Here is a 12,500-nt window from a genome sequence, read left to right as displayed (position 1 = left end):
CCTCCCTCTTTCCCTCCCTCCTCTCTCCCTCCCCCTCTCTCTCTCTCTCTCTCTCTCTGTTGTTTCTCTGTCAGACTGTCAGTGTCTCTCGCTCAGACTGCCAGTTGCTTGTTTACTCGGAGCTTTATCGCACGGCGGCTTAATGACGCTTAATGACTTGATTTGCTTAACGAGCTCGACTCGCCCCGACCGGCCGGAGACCGGAGCCGGAGCGCAGAGGCAGACCAGAGCCGAGCCGGAGAGGAGGAGAGAGGGAAGCAGAGACGGGATCGGTAGAGTCCAGTAGAGCAGGACCTTCTTTCTGGACCTTCTGGACGGAGTTCTAATGGAGGAGAGGAGTACGGTCGAGTAGAAAACAATAGAGCGGCTCTTCGTCGCGTCTCTTCGGCGGACCGCGGCGTTAGAGCGGCGTTCAGCTGCAGCAGAAACAGCCTGCAAACTAGTGGAAGCAGAACAGAGACAGACGGGAGAAGAAGGGAGATTCATGCTGCCCTTTTAAAAGAGACAGTACAGCAGAAATGTGCAGAATAGATAAGCAAAGTTAAGTGAAGTTTAGTAGAGTGCGGTAGAGTCGAACACACTAGAGTAGAACTGAGACGAGGAGATTTAGAGTAGAGTAGAGGAGTGGTGCTTCTGAAAAAGTCCAGCAGAACTGTGCAGAGTATTGCGGGGGAAGACAGTTGAGCAACGTTGAGTGAAGGTAAGTGAAGTTCAGTAGAGCGCAGTAGAGTTCAGTAGAGCGCAGTAGAGTTCAGTAGAGTGCAGTAGAGTTCAGTAGAGCTCAGTAGTGTTCAGTAGAGCGCAGTAGAGTTCAGTAGAGCGCAGTAGAAGTCAGTAGAGTTCAGTAGAGTTCAGTAGAGCGCAGTAGAGTTCAGTAGAGCGCAGTAGAGCGCAGTAGAGCTCAGTAGAGTTCAGTAGAGGTCAGTAGAGTTCAGTAGAGCGCAGTAGAGTTCAGTAGAGTGCAGTAGAGTTCAGTAGAGCTCAGTAGAGTTCAGTAGAGTGCAGTAGTGTTCAGTAGAGCGCAGTAGAGTTCAGTAGAGTTCAGTAGAGCTCAGTAGAGGTCAGTAGAGTTCAGTAGAGCGCAGTAGAGTTCAGTAGAGTTCAGTAGAGCTCAGTAGAGTTCAGTAGAGGTCAGTAGAGTTCAGTAGAGCGCAGTAGAGTTCAGTAGAGTGCAGTAGTGTTCAGTAGAGCGCAGTAGAGTTCAGTAGAGTTCAGTAGAGCTCAGTAGAGTTCAGTAGAGGTCAGTAGAGCTCAGTAGAGCTCAGTAGAGTTCAGTAGAGGTCAGTAGAGTTCAGTAGAGGTCAGTAGAGTTCAGTAGAGTGCAGTAGAGTCGAACACACTAGAATAGAAGAGAGTTGAGGAGATTGCAGTAGAGGAGTGGTGCTGCTGGCTGGCAGTCGTCTTGTAAAAACACAGAATAGAAGCTCATAGGAGAGGATATAAGGGAGCAGTTGAATAGAGTAGAGCTCAGTAGAACTGGGTGGAAATAATGGACTCGCTTGGAGCTTTCTAGAAGGAAACACACACACACACACAGAAGCCAAACGGCATCGAAGAGAACAGAGTAAAATTGCAGGGTGCGGAAATGGAGCTTTCTGGGTCTTTCTAGAAAAGCAAAACGTAACTGGAGCGTAGAGTAGAGCACCGAACAGAGCAGTAGAGTAGAAAGTAGAGTAAAGTGCACTTCTATCGGGCCATGGAGCTGCTGGAGGCGTTCTACCGCAGGAAGCTCCGTAAGAAGCAGAAGAAAGCGGAGCTGGGCCGGGCGGACGGGGCGATGTGCCGCTCGCCGTCAGAGACCAGCGTCAACAGCTTAGCTACCGGACTCATCTCCAAAGTCCTCAGGTTCACCTCCAGGTAAACTGATCCACATTTACTCTGGTGAACAGACCTGATCCACATTTACTCTATTAACTAGACCTGATCCACATTTACTCTGTTAACTAGACCTGATCCACATTTACTCTGGTGAACAGACCTGATCCACATTTACTCTATTAACTAGACCTGATCCACATTTACTCTGTTAACTAGACCTGATCCACATTTACTCTGTTAACTAGACCTGATCCACATTTACTCTGTTAACTAGACCTGATCCACATTTACTCAGGTGAACAGACCTGATCCACATTTACTCAGGTGAACAGACCTGATCCACATTTACTCTGTTAACTAGACCTGATCCACATTTACTCTGGTGAACAGACCTGATCCACATTTACTCTGTTAACTAGACCTGATCCACATTTACTCAGGTGAATAGACCTGATCCACATTTACTCTGTTAACTAGACCTGATCCACATTTACTCTGGTGAACAGACCTGATCCACATTTACTCTATTAACTAGACCTGATCCACATTTACTCTATTAACTAGACCTGATCCACATTTACTCTGTTAACTAGACCTGATCCACATTTACTCTGGTGAACAGACCTGATCCACATTTACTCTGTTAACTAGACCTGATCCACATTTACTCTATTAACTAGACCTGATCCACATTTACTCTGTTAACTAGACCTGATCCACATTTACTCTGGTGAACAGACCTGATCCACATTTACTCTATTAACTAGACCTGATCCACATTTACTCTGTTAACTAGACCTGATCCACATTTACTCTGTTAACTAGACCTGATCCACATTTACTCTGTTAACTAGACCTGATCCACATTTACTCAGGTGAACAGACCTGATCCACATTTACTCTGTTAACTAGACCTGATCCACATTTACTCTGGTGAACAGACCTGATCCACATTTACTCTGTTAACTAGACCTGATCCACATTTACTCTGGTGAACAGACCTGATCCACATTTACTCTGTTAACTAGACCTGATCCACATTTACTCAGGTGAATAGACCTGATCCACATTTACTCTGTTAACTAGACCTGATCCACATTTACTCTGGTGAACAGACCTGATCCACATTTACTCTATTAACTAGACCTGATCCACATTTACTCTATTAACTAGACCTGATCCACATTTACTCTGTTAACTAGACCTGATCCACATTTACTCTGGTGAACAGACCTGATCCACATTTACTCTGTTAACTAGACCTGATCCACATTTACTCTGGTGAACAGACCTGATCCACATTTACTCTGTTAACTAGACCTGATCCACATTTACTCTGGTGAACAGACCTGATCCACATTTACTCTGGTGAACAGACCTGATCCACATTTACTCTGTTAACTAGACCTGATCCACATTTACTCTGGTGAACAGACCTGATCCACATTTACTCTGTTAACTAGACCTGATCCACATTTACTCTGGTGAACAGACCTGATCCACATTTACTCTATTAACTAGACCTGATCCACATTTACTCTGTTAACTAGACCTGATCCACATTTTCTCTGGTGAACAGACCTGATCCACATTTACTCTATTAACTAGACCTGATCCACATTTACTCTGTTAACTAGACCTGATCCACATTTACTCTGTTAACTAGACCTGATCCACATTTACTCTGGTGAACAGACCTGATCCACATTTACTCTGGTGAACAGACCTGATCCACATTTACTCTGTTGTAGTTTCTGAAACTAAAACTGCGATATATGATATACGATTACGCACAGTTGGACAAAAATGATCTTACTTACATACTTTTTTCCTCATAATCATCACTATATGATACTGGCTGGTTTGAGTGGCTGGTTGTCTGTCTACATGTGTTCGTCTACCTTGTTTGTCTCTTCTCTCCCTCCAGTCCTGAAACTAGATTTTAATTCTAGTGGTGCGGGATTTGATTTTAAGAGTTAATGTAACACTTTTAGATAGTTTTGAACAGCCGCCTCAGAGATGAACTCCAGATAACTGTCAGTGCAGAATGAACACTTGAAGAGTTTCGTTCCAAAATGATATATACACTATTTGAAATGAAAGGGAAGCACATTATGTGTTGGTGTTGAAGCTGGGAGTCATCTGAAGACATTTGCTTATAAAATATTTCATTTTTTGAGGAGAGAATCATGTATGTTTTTCAGATATTGCCTGATGAATTCCATGGGACAAACTTTTTCTAAAGTGGATATATAGCGTTTTGGAATGAAACCCCTCACTTATTAAGTTTGGGAAGCAAAGCAATGGAGACACAAACCGTACTGTAGCGTAGCGTGGCTAACCGCAGAGCTAACGGAGACGGGTTGTATCTGTATCACTGTAGCTGACATGATAACAAGTGGAGGTATGCGAGTCACGTCCGGTCATTAAAAGGTTCCTGTGGTTCAGAGACGTGGAGGCTTTCATGTCCCGGCTCCTCCTCGCTCTGATCGCATCTCTTCCTGTTTATCTGCGGGGATAAACACTGAGGCGCTGCGATAAACCAGCAGCTCCAGAAACACATGAACATATGACGAAGATGAAGGAAGATCGCAAACGACCGCCGCGTCGGTCGACGGCTCCGATCTGTCGGCCTGACAAGACCTGAAATATGATGAGGATGAGGATGGTCATAATGTGGGCGATGATGTGATGATGAAGATAGTTGTGATGTCGGTGATGATGATGATTATAAATGCTGTGAGAGTCACTGGGTTCATTGTTCTGTTGTTTTTTTCTGAAAACACAAAAATGTATGATGATGTAATAGTGTGAAATATGATGCTGATGATTTGAAAGAGAAGAGTAAACACGTCACCATCAGAGCTTCACAGAAATAATACAGTTTGTAAGGCTTAAAGGCTTTTTGAGACATGCTTTTTAATTTTGGTACTATTTTTGTAATATTTAGTTACTTTTTGCAATCTACTACTTAAGTTCTCTATTTTTCTACTTTTATTTGCAATCTTTCGTTATGTTTAGTAATCAGCCTGAAGTTGAAAAAGTATTTCAGCTTCCTCAGGAGAGGAAAGGCAGAAACAGGCCAAAGGTGAGTCAGACTGCTCCCTGGAATGAGACCATGCAGCTGTGTGTGTGTGTGTGTGTGTGTTTGTGTGTGTGTGTGTGTGTGTTTGTGTGTGTGTTTATGTGGGTGTGTTTCCATGTTACTATGGGAGGATAATACACAGCAAGATAATATTTAATGTTGAAATCATCCATTTTCCAAGCCTTGTGCTCAACACTCTGGCTCTGATCAAAAGCTGCAGCAGCCTGACATATCGTCTGCAGCCTGTCGCACCGTCTGCAGCCTGTCTGCGTCTGCAGCCTGTCGCACCGTCTGCAGCCTGTCGCACCGTCTGCAGCCTGTCGCACCGTCTGCAGCCTGTCTGCGTCTGCAGCCTGTCGCACCGTCTGCAGCCTGTCGTACCGTCTGCAGCCTGTCTGCGTCTGCAGCCTGTCTGCGTCTGCAGCCTGTCGCACCGTCTGCAGCCTGTCGTACCGTCTGCAGCCTGTCTGCGTCTGCAGCCTGTCTGCGTCTGCAGCCTGTCTGCGTCTGCAGCCTGTCGTACCGTCTGCAGCCTGTCTGCGTCTGCAGCCTGTCTGCGTCTGCAGCGTGTCTGTGTCTGCAGCCTGTAATACTGTCTGAAGCCTGTCATACCGTCTGCAGCCTTACGTACCGTCTGCAGCCTGTCTGCGTCTGCAGCCTGTCGTACCGTCTGCAGCCTGTCGTACCGTCTGCAGCCTGTCTGTGTCTGCAGCCTGTCGTACCGTCTGCAGCCTGTCTGCGTCTGCAGCCCGTCTGCGTCTGCAGCCTGACAGTGTCTGCAGCCTGACGTACCGTCTGCAGCCTGTCAGTGTCTGCAGCCTGTCTTACCGTCTGCAGCCTGACGTACCGTCTGCAGCCTGTCTGCGTCTGCAGCCTGTCTTACTGTCTGCAGCCTTACGTACCGTCTGCAGCCTGTCTGCGTCTGCAGCCCGTCTGCGTCTGCAGCCTGACGGTGTCTGCAGCCTGACGTACCGTCTGCAGCCTGTCTGCGTCTGCAGCCTGTCGTACCGTCTGCAGCCTGTCTTACCGTCTGCAGCCTGACGTACCGGAGATAAAAATAAAAACCATATGGGATAAAAAGTCTATGTCAAACATACTCTTAAGACAACAACCTAACAATCATGCTGCATTACCACACACAAGACGAGGTGTTTGGAAAAATCAAGTTGTCACTGTCCGCTGTTCTGCTGCAGGAGAGATGCAGGTTTCTACCATGGTTATAAATGGCAGGGGATTGACAGCTCAGCTTCTTAATGATCAGTTTATTTGAATGTGATCTGAGCCCTGCTGGAAAATACACCATAAATAAACTAAATACATGGACTCTGCTTAACCCTGTGTATTTTTTTATACTTTATTGTGTCATTGTTCCATATTCAGTAATGTATGGACACATTTTTCTTTTTTTTTCTTTTACATATATTTTGCATACAGTACAAAAGAAAGACCACGTATTTGATTTTCATTACGCTAATCAATTAAAGCTGTGAATAATGCAAATGGACGAGAGAGAAGTTAAAGCCGGTGTGTTTCGACCCTCCAGGCGCAGTGAGCCGGCGTCTCGGCCGCACTCCTGGCACTCCACGAAGCTCGGCGAATGTCAGCAGGACTCCGGTCTGATGGAGCTGTCCCAGGGCGGGATGGGCAGGATGGGCAGCGCCTGGCATCACAGCTACCACGCCAGGTTAGTGTGTGTGTGTGTGTGTGTGTGTGTGTGTGTGTGTGCGTACGTACTGAAGAGATGTCAGCATCCACAGCATTGGCTTGATGTCATATCAGTCATTGCGGTTCAGTACCAGCGGGGCGACAAACATTTGTATCATGGTGTGTCCTTGTTTTGTCTCGGTGTTTGTTGTTGTTTTGTCACTGCAAAGGGAAATGATCATGTGCTTCTGACAAGTAGACTCATGCAGAACCTGATAACTTGTAGAATCAATGGACGCTTGTGGTTTGAGATAAGTCTTCATTACATAAGTCTGTTCATTATCAGGAAACTAGGTAGGTCACTTTCATCCCCTGAAATGTTTTCAAAACGTGCTAAAATTTGTTTCCCCTGGTGGTGTGTCTTTGTCTGTATTTAAAGCCAGAAAGAAAAATAACATCTTCAGTTTTTGTGTATTGTGCTCTTATCACTGGCTTTTCAAATGGTTACACAGTGTTTTAGCCTACTGACAGTAACCATCCTAGTTGCCTCATAATGACCGGAGATCACTATGTTGTGTGTATCATATATGAAAGATATAAGATGTGTATTTTATTATCACAAACCACAAGTGTACATTGACTCAATGAGGAAGTTGTCAGGCTGTATAAGCACGTTGTCGCTCCCGTCATCATCTCCTTGTGCGCTGCAGCGAAGGAAAGATGAAAAAGAATGACAGTGATGTGGTTTTGACCTGAGAGCTGCTCAGTGATCCTAAAGCAGGGCGATGCTTAATGTCAAGAGTGCGGACTGCTGTCTGTTGGTCGGAGATAAGAGAAGACAGACATGATCTGTTCGTCTGGAAACATGAACTTTGACCTTCTGATTGCGTGTTTTACTCCGGCGACTACAGCTTCAGACGCAGTGTTATGATTGTTAGCATCATGTTACTATCCAAGTGCCAAAAATGTACAGGAATTTGTCCTGGTGACATGGGTGCAAAGATGTATCCGCATGGAAAGATATCACACTCTGTCTGACAAAACCTTCTGACTGACTGTTTTTACTTCTGGTTCACTTGTACTGTCTGTTCTGTCAGCAAACTGTGTGAAGAACCTGTTTGTTGAAAGGATTTAATAAATAAATCTGTCGACTTGGAACTACAGGTTGTTTTCCTGTTACCAAACATTAGATTATTGAAGCCTCTTTGTATGTTAGTAGCAGATAAGACTATAAGATACTCTCTGTTAGTCCCTGAACAGTTTTTGTTTGAAGTTTCTGAATCAGAATTAGAGGCGGTTACTGTTTGTGAAAAATAATATAAGGTCTTTAAAGTTTTTGAGTCGATGGCCTTGAAAGGACTTGATTTTATTAATTATAATGTAGCACTTAAATTCATCAGTATTCCTCTGCTCTCTCTGACCAAAGACCAGTGCTTCACATCCTGAGGAAAACCCAAGATCACAACAACATCATGAGTAAACAATGAAGCCTCTATCATCTCTAATTTAGCCCAGCTTCATGTCTTACCCCAAAACATGCCAACTGAGTCCTTGAATATCAGCAAACCAGACGTTGAAAGTCTTTAAAAACGAATTAAATCTGATGTGAGTGTGTGAACTCACCATGAGTTAAATCACAGTAAGTGCAATAAATGTTCAGGAGTTTGTCTCGAATCGACATGAGAAGATATCAGCCAATAAATCTCTGTTTGTCTTACAGTATGAACTTTGACCGTCTGCTCGGCTGGTTTAATACTTAAAGCAACAGACTTGAATTGAACCTGTATCTCTGGCAGTGTCAGTGCCTTGCTGTAGGGAGTTGAACCCCTAACTCTGGCAGTGTTAGTGCCTTGCTGTAGGGAGTTGAACCCCTAACTCTGGCAGTGTTAGTGCCTTGCTGTAGGGAGTTGAACCCCTAACTCTGACAGTGTTAGTGCCTTGCTGTAGGGAGTTGAACCCCTAACTCTGGCAGTGTTAGTGCCTTGCTGTAGGGAGTTGAACCCCTAACTCTGGCAGTGTTTGTGCCTTGCTGTAGGGAGTTGAACCCCTAACTCTGGCAGTGTTAGTGCCTTGCTGTAGGGAGTTGAACCCCTAACTCTGACAGTGTTAGTGCCTTGCTGTAGGGAGTTGAACCTCTAACTCTGGCAGTGTTAGTGCCTTGCTGTAAGGTGTTGAACCCCTCACTCTGACAATGTTAGTGCCTTGCTGTAGGGAGTTGAACCCCTAACTCTGACAGTGCTAGTGCCTTGCTGTAGGGAGTTGAACCCCTAACTCTGACAGTGTTTGTGCCTTGCTGTAGGGAGTTGAACCCCTAACTCTGACAGTGTTAGTGCCTTGCTCTACCCATTTAGATACACAGAGAGTTGAACCCCTAACCCTGGCAGTGTTGGTCTTGCGTACCACAGGGTAGTTTGAGGTGAACCCTTCTTTATTTCAGGCCAACATGGCCGCAGACAGAGTCTTTTGAACGCAGAACAAAACAGACTTTAACTCGACTCTCGGCTGGTTTCACCCCAGAGGTTTGGAAACAGCCTCAGTCTGTGTGTCTGGTCACAAAGCGGTTTGTTTTTAAAGCTCTAGTCGACTGTCTGTCTGTTCCTTCAGTCCCACTGAGCTCCATACAGACCGAGGAGCTGCTGAACAACTTCATCAGTGACTTCGTTTACAAACACATTAATATTCTGTTAACAATTTGAATGTTCAAGTATTCTGAATATGAAGTGATCATGTGTCATGAATTTCCCCAAGGGGATCAATAAAGTACTATCTTAAATTATCTTATCTCATCTTATCTTATCTTATTGTAAACACCACATTCCATTATTATTTGGGATATGAATATTAAGGTATCTGGGATATACGGATCATATTCTGGATATGGTGGCATGGGTTAGGGGTTCAATTCTCTAGAGCAAGGCACTAACACTGCCGGGGTTAGGGGTTCAATTCTCTAGAGCACGGCACTAACACTGTCGGGGTTAGGGGTTCAATTCTCTAGAGCAAGGCACTAACACTGTCGGGGTTAGGGGTTCAATTCTCTACAGCAAGGCACTAACACTGCCGGGGTTAGGGGTTCAATTCTCTAGAGCAAGGCACTAACACTGCCGGGGTTAGGGGTTCAATTCTCTAGAGCAAGGCACTAACACTGTCGGGGTTAGGGGTTCAATTCTCTACAGCAAGGCACTAACACTGCCGGGGTTAGGGGTTCAATTCTCTAGAGCAAGGCACTAACACTGTCGGGGTTAGGGGTTCAATTCTCTACAGCAAGGCACTCACACTGCCGGGGTTAGGGGTTCAATTCTCTACAGCAAGGCACTAACACTGCCGGGGTTAGGGGTTCAATTCTCTAGAGCAAGGCACTAACACTGTCGGGGTTAGGGGTTCAATTCTCTAGAGCAAGGCACTAACACTGTCGGGGTTAGGGGTTCAATTCTCTAGAGCAAGGCACCGACACTGTCGGGGTTAGGGGTTCAATTCTCTAGAGCAAGGCATTAACATTGCTGGGGTTAGGGGTTCAATTCTCTAGAGCAAGGCACTAAGACTGCCAGGGTTAGGTCTGAAGTGTGTAACAGTGTGTATGTGGAAGTGAAGTGTGTATGTGGTTTGGCGTCTGAAGTGTGTAACAGTGTGTATGTGTAAGTGAAGTGTGTATGTGGTTTGGCGTCTGAAGTGTGTAACAGTGTGTATGTGTAAGTGAAGTGTGTATGTAGTTTGGCGTCTGAAGTGTGTAACAGTGTGTATGTGGAAGTGAAGTGTGTATGTGGTTTGGCGTCTGAAGTGTGTAACAGTGTGTATGTGGAAGTGAAGTGTGTATGTGGTTTGGCGTCTGAAGTGTGTAACAGTGTGTATGTGGAAGTGAAGTGTGTATGTGGTTTGGCGGCGCTGCAGCCGGCCGGCGGCTGGTGGTCAGACAGCTTGTTAGTGCAAAGTGTTGAATGACTGTTGGTGTTTGGACAGCAACTGTCAGGCAGCAGTGATGGGGGAATAAAAGGCACTGACGTGGCTCTGTGTGCATGTGTGTGTGTGTGTGTGTGTGTGTGTGTGTGTGTGTGGTTGGGTCTGTGATTGTCTGTATTTGTGCTCTGGGGTTGAATTGGCATATATGTGTGTGTGTGTGTGTGTGTGTGTGTATGGCGGAGTGGGGGGGGGGGGCATTGACGTAGATGCCTGCTGAGGGGGCATTCCTGATGCCCCCCCCCCCTCACCTCTGGGTCTCCCATGGCAACACCCCCCCCCCCCCCCCCCTCTCTGTCTGATCCTATTAACACGCGGCTTGAGCGGCTAAAAAAACGTTTTGTTTAAATGCTTTGACATTTCTGTTTTAATCGAACTGGAATTAGGAATCAGAAGAGGGAGAGAGAGAGAGAGAGAGAGAGAGAGAGAGAGAGAGGTTGACTAATATAATAATTATTTTTTACAATTACCACTGTTAATATCGAGACATATTTTATGTGAAAAATCTTGATTTTATATGCAGTTAAATCATTTTACTTTATTTCTGTTCATTTATGTTTGAATCTATGCTTTGGCAACATGTGCACATGTACGTCATGCCAATAAAGTTCACTGAATTTAATTGAATTGAATTGATAAACAGGTTGACAGAGGGAGTGAGACAAACAGAGTGAGGAAGAGAGAGACAGACAAATACAGGAGAGAGACAGAATGAAAATGTTACAGAGCCATATAGTTGTTTGTCTGTCTGTCTGTCTGTCTGTCTGTCTGTCTGTCTGTCTGTCTGACAGACAGACAGACAGAGAGGTAAGTAGAGACATAGAGATGGGGAGAGAGAGATACAGTCTGAGAGAGACAGAAACAAAGTTTACAGAGCGATAGAAAGACATTCACAGAGAGAGGGAGAGAGAGAGAGACAGAAACAAAGTTTACAGAACGATAGAAAGACATTCACAGAGAGAGGGAGAGAGAGAGAGACAGACAGAAAGTCACAGACAAGGGCAAAAAGTGAGAGTGAGAGACAGAGAGAGAGAGACAGACAGAGACAGAGAGAGAGAGAGAGAGACAGACAGAGAGAGAGAGAGAGGGACAGACAGAGAGAGAGAGAGAGAGACAGACCGAGAGAGAGACAGAGACAGACAGAGAGAGACAGAGAGAGAGAGAGACAGACAGAGAGAGAGACAGAGACAGACAGAGAGAGGCAGAGAGAGAGAGAGACAGACAGAGAGAGACAGAGAGAGAGAGAGAGACAGGTAGTGGCCTCTTTTCCAGAGCAGTAATTGCATTGTGTTCGGTTGAGGGCCTTGGTGGGTCAAACAGTGACGTACACACACATTCATTATTACTGGGGCTCCCCCCTACTCCCCCCTACTCCCCCCCCTCCACACATACACACACACACACCACACCGCCTTACTGGAAACACACACACACACACACACACACACACACACACACACACACACACACGCATTTACATTTAGTCATTTATCTGACTCTCTTATCCAGACTGACTTACAGTGAGTGAAACAGTAGAAAAGCTTCAGCTCCTTGATCCTCAACATTACAGTCAGGACATTATTTTCATATAGAGCTGCACAATTATGCCAAACATGATAATTTTGCTAAATATTGCGATCATGATTATCAATCACAATTATTTGTTTCGGTTTCAGGAAACAAATTGTTTTATTCCACTTGTGCACCTTAACATATTTTCACTTTCAATCAATCAATCAAAACTTTATTGTCACCAAGGGGAAAGGTTGTTTGGCGAGCGGAGCGAACATCTCACAACCGCCGTCCACACACAAGAAAATATATAAACAGGATAAAAGATAAGGATAAGCAATAGATAAAAGCAATAAAAGACCATAAAAGACAATAACATGGAAAATATCTTAGACAATAAAGAAATTTAAAGTTAAGAACATTCACTGCTGTGCAGACATGAATTTGTTAAGGATTTCTCAAAGTAGCAGCAGCTAGAAAGTGTTTT

General features: G+C 45.0%; 1 protein-coding gene across 1 annotated transcript; it reads left to right on the top strand.

Moving 5' to 3' along the window:
- Positions 1 to 1,069: 1,069 nt before the first annotated feature.
- LOC144538468 (uncharacterized) lies at positions 1,070 to 6,587 on the top strand (the record flags this gene model as incomplete). Its single annotated transcript, XM_078282523.1, has 2 exons — positions 1,070 to 1,857; positions 6,447 to 6,587. Coding segments are annotated over exons 1-2 (302 nt in total), but the record flags the coding sequence as incomplete, so codon positions are not given.
- Between the last annotated feature and the right edge of the window lie 5,913 nt (positions 6,588 to 12,500).

The sequence above is a fragment of the Centroberyx gerrardi genome, unplaced genomic scaffold (genome assembly GCF_048128805.1).
Source record: "Centroberyx gerrardi isolate f3 unplaced genomic scaffold, fCenGer3.hap1.cur.20231027 Scaffold_582, whole genome shotgun sequence".
Lineage (NCBI taxonomy): Eukaryota > Metazoa > Chordata > Actinopteri > Beryciformes > Berycidae > Centroberyx > Centroberyx gerrardi.
This window is presented reverse-complemented; position numbering and strand designations above follow the sequence as displayed.